This window comes from Macrotis lagotis, chromosome 8 (genome assembly GCF_037893015.1).
Source record: "Macrotis lagotis isolate mMagLag1 chromosome 8, bilby.v1.9.chrom.fasta, whole genome shotgun sequence".
Taxonomy (NCBI): Eukaryota; Metazoa; Chordata; class Mammalia; order Peramelemorphia; family Peramelidae; genus Macrotis; species Macrotis lagotis.
The window spans coordinates 115,774,853-115,796,879 of record NC_133665.1 but is presented as its reverse complement, the minus strand read 5'-3'; the positions used below and the strand labels follow the sequence as shown (position 1 = coordinate 115,796,879).

Sequence of the window (22,027 nt, the reverse complement as noted above, 5' to 3'; positions counted from 1 at the left end):
AGAAATGTTTGTGAAAAGTTGTAGTATTACCTTTTGTCTTAAAGAAAAGTTTTTTACATTTTTTGATGTAACTTTAATTATATCTGTGGGATAATGTTAGGGATAAGTAGGATAGAGACATTGAGGCTTTCCTGGTAACAAAGAAAAATAAAGCAAAACCAACCAAAATGATGATTATATGATACCATTGTTGGTATTATACATTCTTTTGGTAAAAAATTTATACAAATAATAGTGATTATGAATACAAATTTGTTTATGTACTAAAAGATTTTCTAGCAATGTGAATATAAGCAGTACAAAATGAAATTCCAGTGGAATTTCTTGGTATAAAATAGCTTTTTTCATCTTTTGTTTTTGTGATAGAATATAATATACTAGGCTAAAATCTCTCATTTCAAAGAAGTTTGATATCTCACTTTTAACCCAATGTTTTGTCATATTGTTGAAAAAATTCAATCATATTGGTATGAGTATTTTATTTCCATTCATTTCTCATGATCAGACCAGTCTCTTAATTGATCTACTTGCTTACATTACATGTCATCTGTTGTACTCATTAAACTAATGACTGAATAAAATGATCTGGAACCTGATGGATGAGTTTGTAGTACAGAAGTTGTGTGACTGAATTTCTTTTACAGTTGTAACTGAAATCTATTGCCAATGAATTTCAGTTCAGTTAATACCCTAATTAATAATACGTAAATTCAAATGTACTATTAGATTTTTCCTTAGCAATTTTAGAAGCATTTCTTTATGTTCTAAATGGCATCACTGTAGGTATTCTGCCTCAGGGAATTTTTTGATTTTAGGTTTTCCACTAATCTACTATGTCTTGAAGTAAAACTATGTTTTAAGTCAGAATATCTGTAATCCAGTTTCAACTTTGCTATTTAATATTTGTGTGAATTTGGACATGTAAAATGCCATAGGCCTCAGTTACTCCATCTATAAAAGAAATAGGAAAAGGTAAACCTCAAAGGCCTGTTTCTCTCCAAAAGACTATCATCCTATGATACAAAAAAGAGATATATCTCAAGAATTTTAGATAAAGGTTATTATGATCCCTTTGCTTCCAGAAAGGAAGATGGAAGATTCTACAATATGAAATTTGATTATGCAATTACAAATCATGCCAGAAAGGGTAATCTATTTCTATTAAAAAGAACTTTAGTATAAGCTAAGATTTTCAAGTCATAAAAATGAAAGGAAGGCATATGATAAATACTTATAATTCATCCTTTATTAATAGTTTCTAACTTTGCATTAACTAAAGCTTGTAAATGATACATGAGGAATAAAAGAGGAAGATTTGTTTCTTTTTTGAAATCAAGGAAAAAGAGAATTTGGGAATAGTCAAGAATATAAAGCATTGCAACTAAATCAAAGATGAGAGTTAAGGAAACACCACTGTATTGGTAGATAGAGAAGTCTTCAGTAATTAAAAGAGAAAACTCACTAGTATTTTTGATGAAAGTCAGATAGCAATCAGTGGACCTCTGGAGCATCGATAACTACTTTGTGAAGTTTGGTAAAAGAAAAAAAAGAAATGAGAAGGTATAGTAGTTTGAAATGAGTCTGAGAAATTAAGTAAGACTGAATGATGAATTTTTTTAGGCTAGAGGAAAACTGAACAATTTTGGTCCCTGATTGGGCTGGGCAGGTAGATGATGTGGTATACCTGGGTTTAAATCTTATTATCTATTATCTATTAAATGTGTTCCTTTGCACAATTTTCTTAATTCTTTTTATATCAGTTTCCTCCTTTCTAAAATAAGTGTAATATAATAGCACTTACTGAACAAGGTTATTGTGAGACCCATATGAAATAGAACATGTAAAATGCTTAAAACTCTGTAGGAAAATTAGTTATAGTAGTAGTAGTAGTAGTAGTAGTAGTAGTAGTAGTAGTAGTAGCAGCAGCAGCAGCCATTGAGGAAAGTGCTGGATTGGAATCAGAGAAACTCTAGTGAACTTCAAGCTCTTCAATTAATTCTCTTTTTGACCTTGGTCAAGTCACCATCTAGTTAGAGCTTAATTACCTAATCTTTAATTTGTTTTTGAAGTGAGACCTGTACTAGATAACCACTAAGGTCCCTTTAGAGCTAATATCAAATGAATTAAATTAAGAAGCTATATCATGATATATTAGTATTGGAGATGTGATTTATTTATTTCCCCAATTATATATAGTTTTCAACACTGATTTTTTTGTAAGATTTTGAGTTCCACAATTTTCTGCCTCTCTCCTCTCCTCCCTACCCCTGACAGTTCCCATGACACATTTTCATATTAGTCATGCTGTGAAAGAAGAAACAAACACAAAAGGGGAAAAATGAGAAAGAAAAAAAACAATTTTAAAAAGTGAAAATAGTATGCTCTGGTCTGCCTTCAGATGGAGATAAAGTTTTAACCTAGAAATTCCCATTCTAAGTGCAAGGTTCATTTCAGTATCCCAGGGCTGTTTATCCCCTACAAGATTTTTTTTTGGTCATCATCATTATTTTTCCGATTTATCCTTTTCTATTTGGATCATGACAATGAGTACCTGAAGGTTTTGACAACTTCGTAAGAGTTTACTTTACAGAGAACATTGTAGAAGGGAAGGGTGAAGGGAGAAGGGAAAGTAACAAACTATGTGCCAGATACTCTGCTAAATTCTTTACAAATATTATTTCATTTGATCATCACAACAACCCTGGAGTAGGTACTGTAATGATCCCCATTTTATAGATGAGGAAACTAAGGCAGACAGAGCTTAAAATAACTTGACCAATTTCACAGAAGCTAATTTTGAATTCGGATCTTCCTGTTGATGGACCCAGTGTTCTATCTAATACACCAACTAATGACTTTCTTGCCTGGCACTTCCCTATTTCAAGGAAATCACAAGTCCTATACCTATTATTTTAAGTACATAAAAACCACCAAGCCTAAGATGATAAGGAATTAAATTGTGTTTCTCTTTCTATTTTTGAAAGGAATAGCTTGTAGAATACCTTTATAGGGGCGGCTAAGGTGGCGCAGTGGATAAAGCACTAGCCCTGGAGTCCGGAGTGCCTGGGTTCAAATCTGGTCTCAGACATTTAATAATTACCTAGCTGTGTGGCCTTGAGCAAGCCACTTAACCCCATTTGCCTTGCAAAAAACTAAAGAAAAAGAATACCTTTATAAAGTCTGATATTTATGTTTTTTTTTTACTTTATAGGTGATAAATCTCTCTGAAAAGAGATATGACCTTACGAAGCTTAACCCAAAGGTACTGACTTTATTCCCAATAACCTTTATTCAACCTATTTCAATTTTTGATTGCTGATCTTTTGTGTTCATATAACCTGTGTGATCTCTTCTTTGTTTGTCTCTGAGTCTAATGTATTTTGTGATTCAGTTTTTCCATTCTTTTATGTACTTTTGTTTTTAGATAATTTTGCTATTTCCCATTCATAATTTATTCCTTGATTTTTTAAAGGTAACTAACAGTATGTATGGTCAATTGGATTTTGCTTACTGATACTTCAATTTGATCAGAGAAATTTGTGGCAAGCCCTAAGCCATTGCTTCCTAGTCCTACAACCTTCTGTTTCTATGCCCACACCCAAATATCCTTGAACCATTAACAACCTTGGAAAAATCATGTTAAAACTGGTATTCCACATTCAGAAATATTGAGAAAACTTTGGAAGAGATGTTTTGTAGGTGTTACATAAAACTTGGTATTTTTTAGAAATGGAAGCAAATTTTTCCTCATTCACATTAACAATTAATCTATGAAGTGAACTTGTAATCCAAAGTATTAGAATGTTGATTCAGTTTAACTAAAGATTATACTTTATATAATGAGTAAATATAATTTCTTTTCTCCTAGATTATGGATGTGGGTTGGCCTGACCTCCATGCCCCTCCCCTTGATAAGATGTGTACCATCTGTAAGGCCCAAGAGAACTGGTTAAACAGTGACCCTCAGCATGTAGTGGTCATTCACTGCAGGGTAAGCAAGATGCATTATATCTTGTTTATTTGAGTTTAATTTAATTTTTAATTAAAAATAATTTTATCCTAAGGAGAAATGAATGGAGCTCATGGTTTGTTTTTTGTTTTTTTATGGTTGAGGGCAACAAGAAAAGTAGCAATCTAGGTAATAATTTACAAAGTTTAAAATGCTTTTACTCTTCTTCCTTTGATATTCTTTAGAATGGTTTTTGAATCAGTGCATGGAACAATGAACTTAGATCCAAGAAGAACTGAGTTCAAGTTCACTCCTCAGTCATTTACTAGTTGTATAACCCTGAGCGAGTCACTTAACTCTTTTTCTCCTCAGCTTCCTCATCTATAAAATGGGAGTAGTCATAGCCCTTACCTCAGAGTCATTGTGGGGAAAAATGAGATAATATTTATAAAGTACTTTGTTAAATTTATGGTACTATAAATGCTACTTCTCATTCTTGGCTAAAAAATTGAAAAGAGGAAGTATGGTATAGTGGAAAGAAGATAGACTTTAGAGAGTGATGACTTGAATTCAAAGGCTTCCTCCAGTGCTTCTTACCTGTGTGACTTTGCTTAAGTCCCTTCCCCTTTCATAACCTCCTTTCCTTCTACAAAAGGAGGGAGCTGGACTAGATGAGCACTTCTCAAACTTTAAGTGTCTGAGGCCGGATTTGAACTCAGGTCCTCCTGACTCCAGTGCCGCTGCTCTATCCACTGTGCCACCTAGCCACCCCTAACAGTCTTTTAAAAAAAAGATTTGAGTTCTAAATTCTATCCTTCCATCTCCTCTTCCCAATTCAGTGAGAAAGCAAGCAATATGATATCAATGCTTTTTGTTATTGTTCAGTCATTTTAGTAGGTGTCCAACACTTCATTACTCCATTTGGAATTTTCTTGGCAAAGATACTGGAATGATTTTTCATTTCCTTCTCCATCTAAGACTATCTATTATATATAATATATATATATATGTATTCCTGCAAAATATATTATCATGTTAACATAGTATTAAAAATCCTTGACAAACACAAAGAAAGTGAGAAAAAATTGTATTTCAATTTACACTAGAAATTCATGAGTTCTCTCTCTGGAAGGGGATAGCATTTTTCATCATGCATTCTTTTGAATTGTCTTAAATCCTGTATTGATCAGAGTTGTTATGTCATTTAAATTAATTAATCATTATAATATTGCCATTACTGTATATGGTGATTAAGAAAGGAATATATTTAAAAGGCAAATAATATCTTGGTATAATTTTGAAAATAGTTTTGCTTTCATTGACCTACCACTGAAAGGATTCTTGGGAACCCCTAGATATCCATGGACCACAAATTTGAAAAACTTCATTCTAGGCTCACTAAGGTTCTTTCTGACTCCAGATGAACTTAATAGGGGACATGATACATGAAGGTTTACAAAGCCCTTGACATAGATTATCTTATTCATTTAGTCAAACAAAATAACCCTCTAATACAATTTTATTAATTTGAGGCCCAAATATGTTATGACTATATTGGCCACATATGTGTGACTGAGAAATTGCATGGATTCATGGTATGTCTAGTAGGATAGTTTAATGATTTTAAAAACTTGTTTTATGTAAAGTCTTTGTTTAAAAAAAATAGGTGCCTGCCTGTTGACAATAACCTGTTCATTATTAGCAATGAACTAGTAATGTGTTCATTATCTTCACTGAATTGTTTAGAATCTCTCCTTTCAATTTTTGCTCTCATCTTAAAAGGACATTTGTTTTAAATTTATGGATGTTTTTCCCTTATTTTTTTAATATTCAATTGTAGTCAGTATACTTAGTAATTCTACAGTAAAAGTAGAATATTTAGTTAAAGTGAATCAACATTCCATTCTAGAGACTGTTAAGTTCAACTAATCTTATCTGAATATAAATTAAATGTTAATATTGTTATATATTAATATTATGTATTATATACATATATGGGTATATGTATGAATATATATTCAGTGTGACTCCTATAAGGGATTTACATTCTTATGAACTCATTTCTTTACTCAAAGATGAATTACCCTTAATAATCATTATCTGTTACAAGGCACTCTGCCAAAAGAACTAGTACAGTATGGCACAGCCTTTACAAGTTTAACACAACTGTTGTTCATTTGCCTAAAGGAACTTGTAAATGATCACTTAAGATAAGTAAAAAAAAAAAAATCAATGCCTTACATTCTTTTTTACTATCATAACGCATTAGCAAAAGCAGAAAGTAGACAATCTTATATTCTTTTATTTAAAATAGTCCTCTCTTAATTCACATTATCTCCTCTCCTTCTTAGGCCCTCTTTTCCCCCCTTTTCATCCTTCAAGTACAAAATGCCCTCATATTTTCATTTTGATGCTTTTTCACATATTTCTCAAATTTTCTCTGTAAATCCTCTGAAAAAATGAATGTGACATTTTAGTCAAGTGGCAAGAATTTATGAATTCAAGTAGATTATACAAGAGGGCAATTTATTGATAGATTTAAATTTCTCTAGTGGAATTTGCATTTAAAAGAGATGACTAATCCAAGTAACTGCTATTGGTGGAGAGCTTTCTGAGGAGCTTTCTCAAAGTTTTCCTTGCTTTTCTCACACATACTTTAAGTACCTCCTTGAAGGAGTATCACTTCTCAAATTTTAGAATCAGAGAATCTCAAAGATGGAAGAGATCTATGAGATCATGAAGTCCCACTTAAAATAGGACAATGAAACTCTGAGTTGACATTTGGATAGTTCACCCATGTAAGTGTAGATTTTCAGAAATTGTTTACCACAAGGATTTTGAAACATGTTGGAATTAAAGAACCAATTTTCTAACTTCCCAAATGAAGCTGAATTAAGTTTTTATTGACATTTAAAAATACTATTTACTGTAGATTCCATTATCTATTAAAGATGAATCAAAATAGAGGAATAGCCCTTGTGCTGCCAAGCCAGATGTAAATATTTAGCAAAATAAATAAAAATACTATAGAATGTAGATAATATCAATATGTGGTTCTTAAGACAACATCCAGCACTCAGTAGATATTCTTGGGTTTGGTTTAGTGCCTTTATGCATCCACATTTCTATTTTTTGACACCACTGATCAGTTATAGGAAAGTTATACTAAAGTTACTCAGTGGCTCAGTGGATAGAGTTCTGGACCTGGAGTCAAGAAATCCCTTCTTTAATTCTAGCCTCAGACCTTTACTCAAAGGAAGTCACTTAACTATTGCCTGCCTCACTGATAAAATAGGCATAATAATACACCACTTTCCAAATTTATCGAGAGGATACAATGAACTATTTGTTAAATGTTTTGCAAACCTTCACATTACATAAATCCTACCTATCATTTATAAAATATAAAGAAAAAAATTGGCCTGTTTCTTTGCTTCTCCCACATCTGTTTTCATTGACTATTTTCTCTGGTCATGTTCTTTGGTCCTCTTGTAGATCAATTATTCAGTTAATCAATATCTAAGAACACATATGTGGTCTTTCAAAAACACATGTACTCAGGCAGATTTTCTTTCAGAAATTTACATATTTTTGTAAATCGAAGAAAGTAACAAATATTTTTTCTAAGACAAAACTGCATGATAATCATTGGGTCTTTCCTCATCAGTTTTAGTTTTAGAACTCTCCCTCCCTTTTTTCCATTCTTTTTTAGAAGTAACTATTAAAATCTATTATACATTTTCAGATTACATCCTTAAGACAGTTCATTCCTTTTCACTTTCTTACCTCAGCTATACGTGAAATAAATTAGCCAGAATATTACTCAAAAAGAATAAATCAAGATATAATAGCTGATGGATTTACTGTCTTGGGTCTTTAAAACACTTACTTCCCCTGAACAACTGTTCCTTTTACCTCTAGACAAAACTTGTTGGATGAATTAATAGGAAGCATGTTAAAACTCATAAAAATGATTTATCAGTCATTTGTACTGATGTCATGTAAACTATTTAATACATTTTGGAAACATTTAGAAAACAAACCATGAAAGATTAGTTCACCTTTAATTCAATATTACCTACATTGGCTTTAACCAAGGCTTGTCATAAATCATAACTGTTGGGTAAAATCGCTGATACCTGTCAAAATTCATGTGCTTTCCAGAATGAATATCTCATAGACTATCATGCCAGAAATTGTTAAGATATTTAAGCTTGTCTTGGCTTGGATATGCTAAGAAATGGACAGATTCTTATTACTACTATGTACTTTCCCCCCTTAACTTTGTGGAAATGATAGATATTCTTCCCTCTTCTCTCCACCTTCTAATTTTTAATCTATTATTAATTCAGTAGAAATATATAATTCTCACTTATAGAACCTGTTCCCCAAGACCCTTTATTTCTTAGATATTTATATTAGGAAGTGAACGTCAGCAAATTATAAAATAATTTGTCTTAAGAATGTCTATGTATATGCTAAAGTATTGCTTTTCTAGTGTTTCAGAGTTAAATTCACTGCTTCAAAAATATATCTAGCTCTATGATCTCAGGCAAGCTATGCAAATCTCTTTGAATTTTGACTTTCTACTTTGCAAAAATGAAAGGCATAATGCTTTCTCTACTTACTTCACAGCGTCTTGGGGAAGATCAAATTGAGAAAACTGTTGTAAAGTTCTTTATTTTAATAAGATAGTATACCACTTATATGTGGACCAGAAGAAAACTTTTAAAATTTCTTTTTGTTATTATATTATTATTTTTTGCTTTTCAACTCACATCTCTTTTGACAGTTTCTGAGAAAATTATGACTTGTATTTTTTTTACCAGGGAATGAATCTCATCCTTTTTAACCTTTGTCATTAAAGGTTGAGATTTAGGTGAACGTTTAATTAAAGTTGAATGCATATAGGAACATTACTAAGAATATTTACAAAAACAGCATTTCAAATTGTACTGTTTTCCAGTAAGCCTTCATTTAATCATTCATTCGTTGGGAAGTGACTGCTAAAAGTTAAGGATAGCTATCCATAGTAGAATATCACTTGCACATTTCCACCTTTCAGGCATATGATGTTTTTATACAGATACCTTTCCTAAATTATTTATTTACCATAAATGAGATCTTTGCCAACTTTAAAGTGTCATGGGAATGAGGAGTAGGAGTAGTACTATAGTGGCATTGTAGCTGTAGCTGGAGGTAAAAAGATGAACAGCTCCATCTTTCATTTCCATTGAGGAGCTTGTATTATAGAGAGGTTGGTAAGATATTTGCCCATATATCTATCTGTATTATTATTATTATTATTATTATTATTTGTATTATTGAAAGAAAGATGATTAAAAAATTCAATGAAATTAACACCTATAGATATATCTAGGGACAAAGGATAGTAAAAAGAAAGTGGCATACTTGGTGTACTTGGAGAAAATGTGTACTTGGAGTTATCATCACATTACTGTCTTATGATCCTTTGTAGCCTGTCTCTAAGAGAAGATAATTTTAACTCTATTGCTTTTGCTCAGTGCATAGTTCCTCACTTGCACCAGCAGGGGGAGCATTACCTCTGTGAAATGGAAACCCAGCAGCTTGCTGTCAATTTTCTTGGGTTATAAATTGATATTATTTTAATTAGTACCATATTGAGCTTTTTGCTCAGCCTCTTCAATTGACCTCAATTAAAAGCTGCTCTGATTTTTTTCATCATCTTGAAAATCCTAAATTACCAATAAAATTAGAAGGTTGAGTTTCTTCCCCATGTACTAACAGACTGTCATAGAAAGCAGCAATCCCAAGTGATTACCAATCCCTAGAGCTAAAATTTTGATTTCATCTCTTAATCAGGTTCTATCTTTTATTTCAAGAGCTTATAGTCAGCTCTACTTACTATTTCAAAATAAAATAAAGTTATTCTTTCATTCCCTCAGGGTGGAAAAGGACGGATAGGAGTGATCATATCATCATACATGCATTTCACCAACGTGTCTGCCAGGTAAGATGGAAATAAAATCAAATATATTTTCACTGTTTATCATTTAACTTTATGGAGGGAGAACTGGTTATTAGCAGTGACTTCTAGCTCCAGGCTTGCCATTAACCAACATGGTCATGTTAGGTAAATGTTTCTTCATCTGTAAAATGATGAGGTTAGATTTGGAAGTCTCTGAGGTCTTCTGCAGGACTAACTTTTTATGCCTCTACTGTCAGAAAATGGATTTCAACTGTGACTTTTTTTTACATTTCAAATTCAGAATGTTGTAGTGACTGTCTCTGAATTTCATATTTGTGTAAATGAGTTCTCTAGTTTAACACTTTAAGAATGTAGAAATCTACCGGTTTCATAGAGGTGGTAAAAATGATTTAAGAGCCTATGTTCATATTTTAGAATAACTGTTGCTTAAGAAAAACAATGCAATGAACTCTCATGCATGGCTAGAAGAAATCAGTTTTATTATTTAGGAGTCATGCTTGATTTTTGAAACCTACTTCTCTATTGTTGTATATCCAAGATATGGCACACATATTTAGAAAAGTAATAGGTGGATTATCTGTATGTGTGTGTCTGTGTGTGTGTGTGTGTGTGTGTGTGTGTGTGTGTGTGTGTGTGTGTACATACTCACCTCTTACTAATATGGTTTAGGTCTTTAGAATGAGGGTGTAAAAGAACTATGTTCTCTCCACAGCTATGTCTGTTTGTTTAATCTTTCTGCTTTTACGAGAAATGATGATGATGATCCAAGAAAGAGATGTTTGGGAATTGGGGAAAGTGTATGACTGAGTTAGAGACTATCAAAGTGGGGAGTCAGTAAGTAGTAGAGATAAGGTGGTGGTTCCAAAGACCAGATTTAAGTGATTTATTTTATAAATTTCTCATTTCTGATGACAAAAATAAAATAAGTTTAAATTACTTGTCAGTTTTAATTTTTCACAAATGCCCCTTTTGTTATTTAACATACCTCTCTAATAAACCATGAGCTCTTTAATCGTTTTCTTTGCCTGTACAACCTTTGCTTTGTGTCCATAGGAAGAAATTTAAGACCATTCATATGGTGAAGAAAAACTATTTCCCTTTTTGCATTAAGAAGTAAATTTTTACTTTCAAAATATTTTTTCTAGAAACAAATTTTTTTTTCCTGCCTTGGAGAAAACCCTAATCCCTAGATTTCCTAAATTTCCTGACTGGTGATAGCCAACTTAAACTAAGCACTGCACTTACCCACTCACTTGCTTACTTTGGTGAGAATTAGCATTTGTCTATGGCCTTGTCCTATTAATATTCCTGGTCACCTTGAATCAACCATTTAATTCAAATATGTTTGTCAAAGATCAGATTTTACCTGAAGAAATATGAAGAGTTAGACCACCCTTAATATTCCTGTTAGCTTCTGACAAACTGTAGTTTTATGTGGAATTCAAGCTCCATATAGTCTGGGTAATTCTCACACATACAGGAATGCTTGTGAGTTTGTCTGTTTCCTTTGGGTAAATGCCTGTATTTTCAAACTTAAAACTCTTAAGCCAATGAAGGAGATAGCAGGAATTTTTAAACCAGTTTCTGATTTATTAGATCCTTTTTTTTCTAGTATCCTTGACTACAAAAGTAAAATCTGAATTATTTCTACCAAATTTTATATTTTACATCTTATAACTATTATACCTGTTCTCTCATGCTTTACTGTGATATGAAAGTGATCCTACTTTCTTGAAACCATGCACCAAATCACAATCTCTGATAGATTCTATAAAACCAGAAAGAATTGAGATTTGATCTAGTAATAAATTGTAGATAATTTTTACTAGTAATAAAACTGATATGTTTGTCTTAGGACAATTTTAGTGTAGACTGAAGATTCTCATCCCTAGAGTCACACTTATTTTTTTTGCCTCAGTGGTTTCCATTTACCAAGTCTTGGAGGGATTTCAGCGGGGATATTCTAGGATATGTTTAATAGACATCTTTCCAGATCAGGTAAAGAGAGACATATATAACACTTCTAATTTTAATCTTTATTATTAACACTTTATAAAGTTTAGGTAATTATCAAAATCATAAACAAAACTCTGTGCTTTTGCAAATTTCTGAAGTGTAAAGACTCAGACTAAAAGCTTAATAGTTATTCTCTGAGGTATAAGCTGGTTTGAACTGGCTGTAGCACATCCTTGAATTTCATTAGCATCAGTGGAGGGAATACTCCTATGTAAGAAATCACAAGTCTTTAAAGTGTTATTTTGCAATTGTCTACTTTCAATTGTACAATTCTTCTACCATATTTATTGACTCATGTAACTTCCCAAAATCTTTTGCTAGTTTTTTTTTTTTTACTTTCTCTTAGAATGACATATTAAAGTAGTGGGAGAATAGAATCAGGTGAGAACTGGAATCTGACTTCTGCAAATCCCTACCTTCTAGCTAGCTTAGTCTGTGTCTTATGATGAGGTATACCTGCTTAGGAATAAGTAGCTACAGCTTTGTACTTCTGGGCTGGCAGGTATTAGTAGAGCAAAGAAATTACAAAATTTTCAGGGTTCTAGAACTGTTTCTTGGTTACTTTTTGTTAAAGAGATGATGAAACAGCTCCAATTTTAATGATGCTGGAGAAAAGTCAATTCTAGTAGGTACTATTCTAGAAATTAGCCTGGGTCCAATAAAATGTGCTTCTATGGATTTCTTTTTTGGCAGTACCTTGAAAACTAGTTTCATTTGCCTTAATTCAGTTTTATATTGTTCATCTCCATAATGTAGCTAAATGGTAATATTTTAAACAGATAATAGAAAGGGATTTGTGATTACAGACTCAGAATTTTAATAATCCCCAGGAACTATCTTTACATCCTAAATTATATATTTTTTCCTTTGCTATAAAAACATTCTGATCAGTGAAGTTTACATACTATATTTTTGGTGGGATTGGGAACAAGGCTTCTCTATATGTGGTCCAGTGAGGTTTGTATTTGATTCAGAACAGCAGAAAAATGCCTGGAATCTGGGGAAAAGTATGATTCCGATAACATGTTTTTGGCTTCTTCTATAGTGCTGATCAAGCTCTTGACAGATTCGCAATGAAGAAATTTTTTGATGATAAAGTTTCAGCTTTAATGCAGCCATCCCAAAAAAGGTAGGTGGTTTTTCATTATTAATAAAATGATCAATGCAATCCTTAATATTGAAAAATCTTTATATTATGCTTGTTATACATTCACACACATGCATATATGTTTATGCATGCATGTGCAAATTTAAACTTAATGTATAGGAAACCTTATTAGCAGAATTGTCCAAAAATGAAATTGACTGCTTCATGAGGTATTAGTCTCTGGATCACTGCATGTATTTATGTGGAAGCTGAATGCCAGTTGGCAAGGGAAGTTACAAAGGATATTTAATCTTCATGTTATTGTGTTCTTTTCTGTCTATAGTTTTCAAATTTTTCTTCATTTTCTTGCTTCTCAATAATTTTGATCTTTTTTTTGCTACACTCATTTAATGCATCAATTTCATTTCATTTCTTTCTTTTTTTTGGTTAGTTGAGCTTTCTTTGGCTTTACTTTTCTATGTTAAATACATATTCTAGGACAATAGAAGTCTGTAGGGGACTGAATTATTCTTTCTTAATATCCATAGAGCCATACATGGAATAGTTACTGAATTAGATTGAAGGCAAAAACCACACATACCTTTCTAGCAACTTTTAAGTGGAGAGGATAATTCCAAAAGGAGTTTGGTAGGAAGTAGAGTGAGTGCTTTCTCCTCAATACCTGGAAATTGATTGGTAATTGGTTGATCCATTCATTCATGCAGTAATGATCAGGACTCCATTTCAATGCCAAGCTCTTTGCTTAGTGTTTAAGGAGTTATATAGTATAAAGACCTAGTTGCTCTCTATGGAATTTACATTCTGGGAGGGGTGTAGAGCACATTTAGTTGTGCTTGCTTAGTTGCTTACTAACCAGAAAGTAAATAAAATCAAATATATGTAGTTGCCCTATACATTCTATACTGAATAAACAGTTTATAATCATAAAATAAAAATGCAAAGATATTTTCCATATCTGAGATTTATTTGTAATAGTATCATAAGTGTCCTATCTACATGGTTGAAATCATGGAAAGCACATCTGCTGCTTTCTAGTGTGGAAAGAACTATTCACTCAAATGGAGTCAATATATTAATGAGAGAATGAAAGGGAAGAAATTTTAGCTACGAATAATTTCTGTTAGGGAAAGTTCCTAGGATGCATGACCTACATATCAGGAAAACCTACATGCCAATCCTGTCTCAGATACTTACTATTTGGGCAAAGTGAAATAACCTCCATAATCTAATAAATGTTGCTGCAGGATCAAATGAGATATTTGTGAAATGCTTTTCAAATCTTAAAATGGTGTATTAGTTCTAGCCATTGTTGTTATTCAAACAGTTTATTTGCATTTTCCTTTTCTTTGTCATTTATTTTATTTTATTTTGAAATTAACAAATGCCCAAAATGTATATTTCCATTTTCATAGTAGAACAAAAAAGGTAAATTATCTATCTTTCCTCTATCTAATCTATCTCTGTGTATATTCTCTTCAATAAAACAAAAAAGAGTACTTAAAAGAAATTTATGTAGTGAAGCAAAACAAACTCTTACATTGTCTTATTCTGTATCTTGACTTAAACCAGTTTAGAGAAACCTTCCTTAGATTACAGGTATCTTTTACTGTTGTTTTATAGAATTCTATTGACATTGGTCATGATTTCAGGATAAATTGTCTATAATTTTCCAACAAGATCTGTTTTACAGGTCTTATCAACTGTTTAAAAAAATCTAACATTTTTTTCTAGTTGGATGCATAGAGTTCTATAGAAAATAGAGACATGATTTTCAAAGGAATCTACAAAGTTGCAGTTGTTTCTCTTAATTCCCATATTGGTATATTTTGAAGCATTGATTTTATATATTTCAAATAGGGCATGCTACAAGAAAAAAGTCTTTCTGTGAAGGGCTGTCATTATTTGCTATCTGATAAAATTGTAACAATGAAGGAGACTGTCCTTAATATAGTTTATTCTGAACTATGTCTCCCTTAGAATAGAAACTAATTGAAGGCAGGAATTCTTTTATATTTCTATTTCATAATATAGATCATATATATATATATATATATATATATATTTTTTTTTTTTTTAATTGATCATTGTAGAGAGAGCAGAATAGAATTGCATCACCTTGAGTTGAAAGATGGTTGCCTTAGTTGTAGCTTTGACAGTAACTGTCTAATTGTGGGGATGGTGCTTCTAAGTCTCAGTTTTTTCATCTTTGAAATTGAGAGTACAATATTTACTCTTATCTAAGACCTCACTGGGTTCTTCCATTAGCAAAGTAAGGTTATGTATGTAAAGCATTTTGTAAGCATTAAATACTACTAAATAATTGGTGCTGGGGCAGTTAGGTGGCGCAGTGGATAGAGCACCAGCCCTGGAGTCAGGAGTACCTGGATTCAAATCTGGATCAAACACTTAATAATTATCTAGCTGTGTGGCCTTGGGCAAGCCACTTAACTACATTTGCCTTGCAAAAACCTAAAGAAAAAACAACAAAAAATAATTGGTGCTTCCATTATATATCATTTAGATAATAAATATGTTATAATATGAAATATTATATGGATGCAAGTCATTAATAGGCATCTAGTGATGTAATAGCTAAAATACTGATCTTGAAGTCAATAAAATCCTGCTTCAGGCATCAGGAATTCTTAGTTTCCTTGTCTGTGAACTTGAATGTTAATAATAGTACATGTCTCAGAACATTGTTGTGAGGACATTGTTGTGTATTATGCACAATATATAAATATATATATATGTATATATACATATATATATGGAGGGAGAGAGAGAGAGCACACAAGATAAAGTGACACTGACTATCTAGGCATATATAGCATCTATTTATTTATATATAATAACTTTGTATTGTTATTTTTCTATCATGTTTGACTCTTTGTGACCCCATTTGGGGTTTTCTTGTCAAAAATATTGAAATGATTTATGATTTTTCTTTTTTCTATCTCATTTTAGAGATGAGGAAACTGAGGCAAACAGGGTTAAGTGACTTGCCCAGGGTTACACAGCTCGTAAGTGTTTGAGGCCAAATTTGAACACAGGAAGAGAACACCCAACTCCGGCCCTTGCATACTATCTTCTGTGGCACCATCTAACTGCCATCATATGATAGCTAATCTCACTGTTAAATATTCTGTCACTTTACTAGACAGAGGCAGGTGAAGTAGCTGTCAGTCAATCAACAAACATTTATTATGCATCTACTATTTTCTAGTCACTGGGGGTTCCAAGACCATCCTTTCATGCCAGTCATTCACTCTATTAATATAACATCAATGTGACAGTTTCTAATAATAATGTATCTGGATGAATTCCATGACCCATTTTTTTTCCTATCTGAGGAAATTTAAAGTGGAAAGATTACTTCTTTTTTCTTTCTTCCTCTCTCCTTCCCTCCTTCCTTCCAGTCTTCCTTTTTCCCCCTCCCTTCTTCCCCTCCTTCTTCCTTCTTTCCTTCTTTCTTTCTTTCTTTGTTTTTGCAACTACATGCAGCAGTTTTCAACAATCATTTTTTGTATCATACATTATATGTGTGTATTGCTTTGCTATGTAGATGTTAACTATTATCATTATCATTATATGAACCAAGCACTAAATATAGCATCTTGAACACTGTACACAATTAGTTTTTTTCACAATTAGTTCTTGATTATCAAATAAGTGAATTTTTTAAAAAAGCAAACCTAGAGAAATCAGTCAAACTGATTGTTAAATTGATTTCCAAAAAATAAGTAAGGTACTAGAAATTGTCCTTTAGTAATTGAATTCCTGGAAATAGATTCCAAGCAAATAGAGGACATCAACTAGTGGATCATCTATGCTGATATTCAGGGGTTTTGGAAATTTATTTTAAATCTTAGTTTAATGAATCAATCTTAAAATAAGCAGAGTACATTAATTAGTTTAGAGATTCTGGCTAAGGACCTTGATGTGCTTATCCTGTAGCTTACACAGCTGTTGTTGATATTAAAAATAACAAGAGAATCCTTGGAGACTTTAAATATTAATAAATATTTAGTCTTGCCAGTTCATTATTCATTAAGCACATTGATGGAAAACAATCCTTTATTACTTAAATTTCACACACTTGTAAAAGGCACCTATCAGATCCAGAGTCAGGCATCATGAGGGCCGAGTCAATAATGGTCCCTTTCAAATGACGTGTTTCCAACAAAGACTCTTTTGCAATAGATGTGTTTCTCTTTCTCTCTCTCTCTCTTTTAGCACTCTCCACTTTCCATAAACAATATATCTCCATGAGAACCAGCTTGTTCAAACACCATGTCTGTGACCCATGCCACCTGGTGATACTTGCTGTTTTGAGCGACAACTATTCTCATAGCTGATATGCTTCTATTACAGACATGGAACTTGAGTTATTTATCCTTTGATTAGAACCAAAAAAAATATTGTTTTGTTCATAATTTACCTTATGCAGACTAGAAAATAATTAATTGTAAATTTTAAATTCATCTTATTACAGAGTTCAATTTTAAGAGAAATCATAGTATAGTGGAAAGAGGAGCACACTGAGAATCCAGACACCTGGCTTCTATCTACCACTAACTAAATGGAGGACCTAGGGAAATCCACTTAATATCTTGACCTTTCTATTTGCCTCATCAACAAGTTGTCTTTCTTCATATGCAAAGAGGAGTGGATAATGAAGCTTCCTGCTTCTATGAATTCCTTTCTAGTTATGATATGGACAGAGACTAGACCTAATTTGGGGGTATAGGGAACTCCAAGGTGAGCATATTTCTTGAGTCAATGCAGGTCACCACCTATTCTATCATTTATAGTCTTATAAATTTGCCAAGAATAACAAGTAAAGCAATTTTCCCAGGCTCATACATATCACCAGTACAAATCTGAATTGGGACCTGAATCCAACTATTCCTGTCTTGAAGGTCAGCTCTCTATCCACTCTGCCATCCTGGCCTCTCACTGTTAAATATTCTGTCACTTTACTAGGCAGAGGCAGACGAAGTAGCTGTCAATCAATCAACAAACATTTATTATGCATCTACTATTTTCTAGTCACTGGTGGTTCCAAGACCATCCTTTCTACTAATATAGCACCAATGTGTCAGTTTCTAATAATAATGTATCTGGATGAATTCCCTGACCCATTTTTTTCCTATCTGAGAAAATTTAAAGTAGAAAAATTACTTCTTTATTTCTTTCTTCCTCCCTCCTTCTTTCCTCTCTTCCTTCTTTTTTCCCTCCCTCCCTTCTTCCCTTCCTTCCTTCCCTCTTTCCCTTCCTTCTTTCTTTCCTTCCTTCCTTCCTTCCTTCCTTCCTTCCTTCCTTCCTTCCTTCCTTCCTTCCTTCCTTCCCTCCTTCCTTCCTTCTTTCTTCTCTTCCTTCTTTTTTCTCTCCCTCCCTCCCTCCCTTCCTCCCTTCTTTCTTTCTATTTTTCCTTCTTTCTTTTTGCAACTACATGCAGCAGTAGTTTTCAACAATCATTTTTTTCAAAGTTTTGAGTTTCCTATTTTTCTCTCTCCTCTTCTCTCTCCCCTTCCCCTGACAGAAAGCAGTCTAATGGAGGCTATACATGTATATAACCAAGCTAAACATAGATCCAGAGTAATCATGTTGTGAAAGAAGAATCAAATCAAAACAGGGAAAAACATTAGAGAGAAACAAAATATAGTACATAAGACAGCTTTTAAAAATTGAAGATAGTAAGCTTTAAACGCCACAGTTCCTTCCCTGGATATGGATGGTATTTGTTATCTCAAGTGTTTTAGAATTGTCTTTTATTATAATACTGGGATGAACAAGAAGTCCATCATAGTTGCTCATCACCCAATGTTGCTGTTAGTGTATACAATGTTCTTCTGGTTCTAGTCACTTCACTCAGAATCAGTTCATGCAAGTTTTTTCAGGCTACTCTGAAGTCCCATCCCTCATGATTTCTTATACAATAGTGTTCCATCACATTCTTATAACACAATTTGTGCAGCCATTTCCCAATTGATGGACATCCTCTCAATTTCCAATTCTTTGCCTCTAGCAAAAGAGGTGCTATCAATATTTTTGTACATGTGGATTTTTTTTTACCCTGTTTTGTGATCTCTTTGGAATATAGACCTAATAGTGATATTGTTGGATCAAAGGGTAGGCACATTTTTCTTGCTCTTTGAGCATAATTTCAATTGCTCTCCAGAAAGGTTGGATCAGTTCACAGCTCCATTAGCAATACACTAGTGTCCCAGTTTTTCCATGTCCCCTCCAGCACTGATTGTTTTCCTTTTTTGTCATAATAACCAATCTGATAGGTGTGGGATGATTCCTCAGAGTTGTTTTAATTTTCATTTCTCTTATCAATAATGATTTAGAACACTTTTTCATATGAGAAAGGTTAATCTTAATTGTTCTTTGCATTTTCATTCTCATCAGAACAAAATAAAATAAAGAAAATTCCCCAAACCATATACACATAAAAATACACACACATGCGTGCACGCACGCAATATTAGAAGTTATGCTAATGTTCAGTTATTGTCTTATTTAATAGAATCTTTTTGATCTTTCTTATTGTTAGTGCAATAACAGCAAGATGATTATTTTTACATCTATGTCAATATAATCTATAATTCTATATATACAGGCTAATAATGAGATATACAGTTAGAGTCTCTTATGTAATTATGTTTTTTGTCATCCCTATGAGTAATGTTAATGATAAGACATATAAGTAGACAGGAAGATGGCTAAAGATAGATACGGAGCTAGATAAGTAGATAGATAGATGGAAGGCTATAGCTGGATGATGACAAAAGTTAAAAAATTGATCATAAAGATATAAATAGATAAGATATATAATCTATGTGGGGATTTGTTAGAGGCTTTTGTAAGAATACCAGAAAGAAGGCATAGAGACCCCTAATTAGGTGGTAACCATCTGAGTAGACACAAAGGAGAAAATAAGTAATGCTATAGAGACAGAATCAATACCATCTAGCAATCATTATAATGGAAGCTGAAAAGTATATTCAGAAGGATGTAGTTAATTGTCAAAAGATGTAAGAGGAGGGATAGCTAGGTGGCACTGTGGATAGAGCACCAGCCCTGGAGTCAGGAAGACCTGAGTTCAAATCTGATCTCAGACACTGAATACTTAATTAACCATGTGACCTTGGGCAAGCTACTTAATCCCATTGCCTTGCCCCCATCTTCAAAAAAGAAAAATAAATAATTATATATAATTGAATCTATCTTTCCTGACATATCATTATCCTTCAAGTCCTTCACAGGAACAATCAACCCACTTAGTGTTTTTCAAACTTCATCTTTCTCATCTCAGGCTTTTAGAATTCTTATCTTTTCTCTCAGCTTAGTTGGCACTGTTTTCATGAAGCCTTTCCTAACATTGTCTTTCTTCAAATGATCTTATATTTGTATATTTATAACCGTATGTCCTTTCAGTAGAAAGAAGCACCTTGATGGGAAGACCTTGTTCTTTGTCTTTAAATTCACAATGTCCATTTTTTGCATGTAGCAAGTAGTAATAAATAAATAAATAAATAAAGATTTATTGCATTGAATTGCATTAAATTAAATTCTTGCTGTCATAGAAATAGACTTGCCTGAAGTGCCAGTGGTCTGAGAGATTTTAAAAAATGGAAATCTAATCTCATCTTTAGAAAAAAACAGAAATGAATTAAAATATTGCCGCCCCAGGGTCCCTTACAAATTGAGTATGATCAAATAATTGGCCTTTAAGATTTATTAACTAGAAAGTAAAGTTTTGCAAATAACATATAATCAAAAGGTTTACCAAGGCTCTATGAAGGCATTGAATGTTCTCTTTTTTTATTTTATTCCAACTGCCTAGCAATATTGCTTGCACGTGAGTGCTTAATGCTTTTTGAACTGACTTATTAAAAAAAAACTCTACCTCTGACAAAGGGTTGTGTTCTAAGTTTCCTTTGTACTTCAAATATTTTTGTAAACCTTTTGGAAATAAAAGTGTTTTAAAAAAACAATAGAGATAACAACAGTTACATGTTTTTACATTTACTAAGGTGCTATATTAACTGTTTTGATTCTCACAGCAATCCTGTATGATTGAAGTTATTATTTCCATTTTGCTAAAGGTGAAAACTGAATCTGAGTGATTTAAATGTCTTGTTATCAGGGTTGCACAGACAGAAAGTATCTGAGGCAGAATTTGAACTCAAAATTTCTTGACTTCATGTCCAATTTATCCACTACATCACCTAGCTATATTTGTGAACTGACTTGAGAAAAGAAGAATCCTTTATGACTTAGATTCTATGAGAAAATTAATTTGAATTTTTTTACTGAAAAGTCTAAAAATTAGAAATCCTTACCTCTTTTTCATTACTTATTATCACTACCTTCTTATTGAAGGTGGTTCGGGAGAAGAAGTTCTTTGTCTTCCCTTCATGAAACTTCACTGTTAAAAAAAGCCACACATTCTACCATTGCACTAATGGGTACTTTCCTGATACTGTTCCTTAAATCAAAGCAGAATTTCCCCTATCCTTGTGATGAAACAAATACCTTTTTTTAAATATTCTGGGTATAAGAGATATAGCTTTCTGACTTTCATAGCAGAGATTGCTGATCCTTAAGAATTTTTCATTGTTGAAAAGAAAAATGATTTCCTATTTCTAGGTCAGATAGTACTTTTTAAATGATTGATTTGGGAGGTAAAAGTGACCTACGAATCATTTAGATGAACTCATTTATTTCAAAGATAAAGAAATAGTCCCAGAGAAGTTATATGATTTACCCAGAGGTAATACAGTTCCTTCAAAGCTTCTTAAGAAAACATTTTCTTCCCCCTTCCCCCTCCTTCTTTAGGGAAAACAGAGTTAAATAGTACTATTATAAGCTTCCATTTTTCTAAATGCAAAAGCTCATTCTTTATTCCCACTGGTCTGAATCTTGCCTGCAGAAGTAGGTCTATGTACAATTTTAGACTAGGAAAATGACT

At 32.6% G+C, this 22,027-nt stretch overlaps 1 protein-coding gene across 8 annotated transcripts in view; it reads left to right on the top strand.

Annotated features, from left to right (window-relative positions):
- TNS3 (tensin 3) overlaps window positions 1-22,027 on the top strand; it is a 505,245-nt gene that overhangs the window by 311,945 nt on the left and 171,273 nt on the right. For all 8 annotated transcript variants that reach the window (XM_074198249.1, XM_074198251.1, XM_074198245.1 and 5 more), the window contains 4 exons: window positions 3,212-3,262; window positions 3,869-3,991; window positions 9,877-9,941; window positions 12,982-13,065. In XM_074198249.1, coding sequence (XP_074054350.1) covers window positions 3,212-3,262; window positions 3,869-3,991; window positions 9,877-9,941; window positions 12,982-13,065 — 323 coding nt within the window. The remainder of the gene's footprint in view (window positions 1-3,211; window positions 3,263-3,868; window positions 3,992-9,876; window positions 9,942-12,981; window positions 13,066-22,027) is intronic.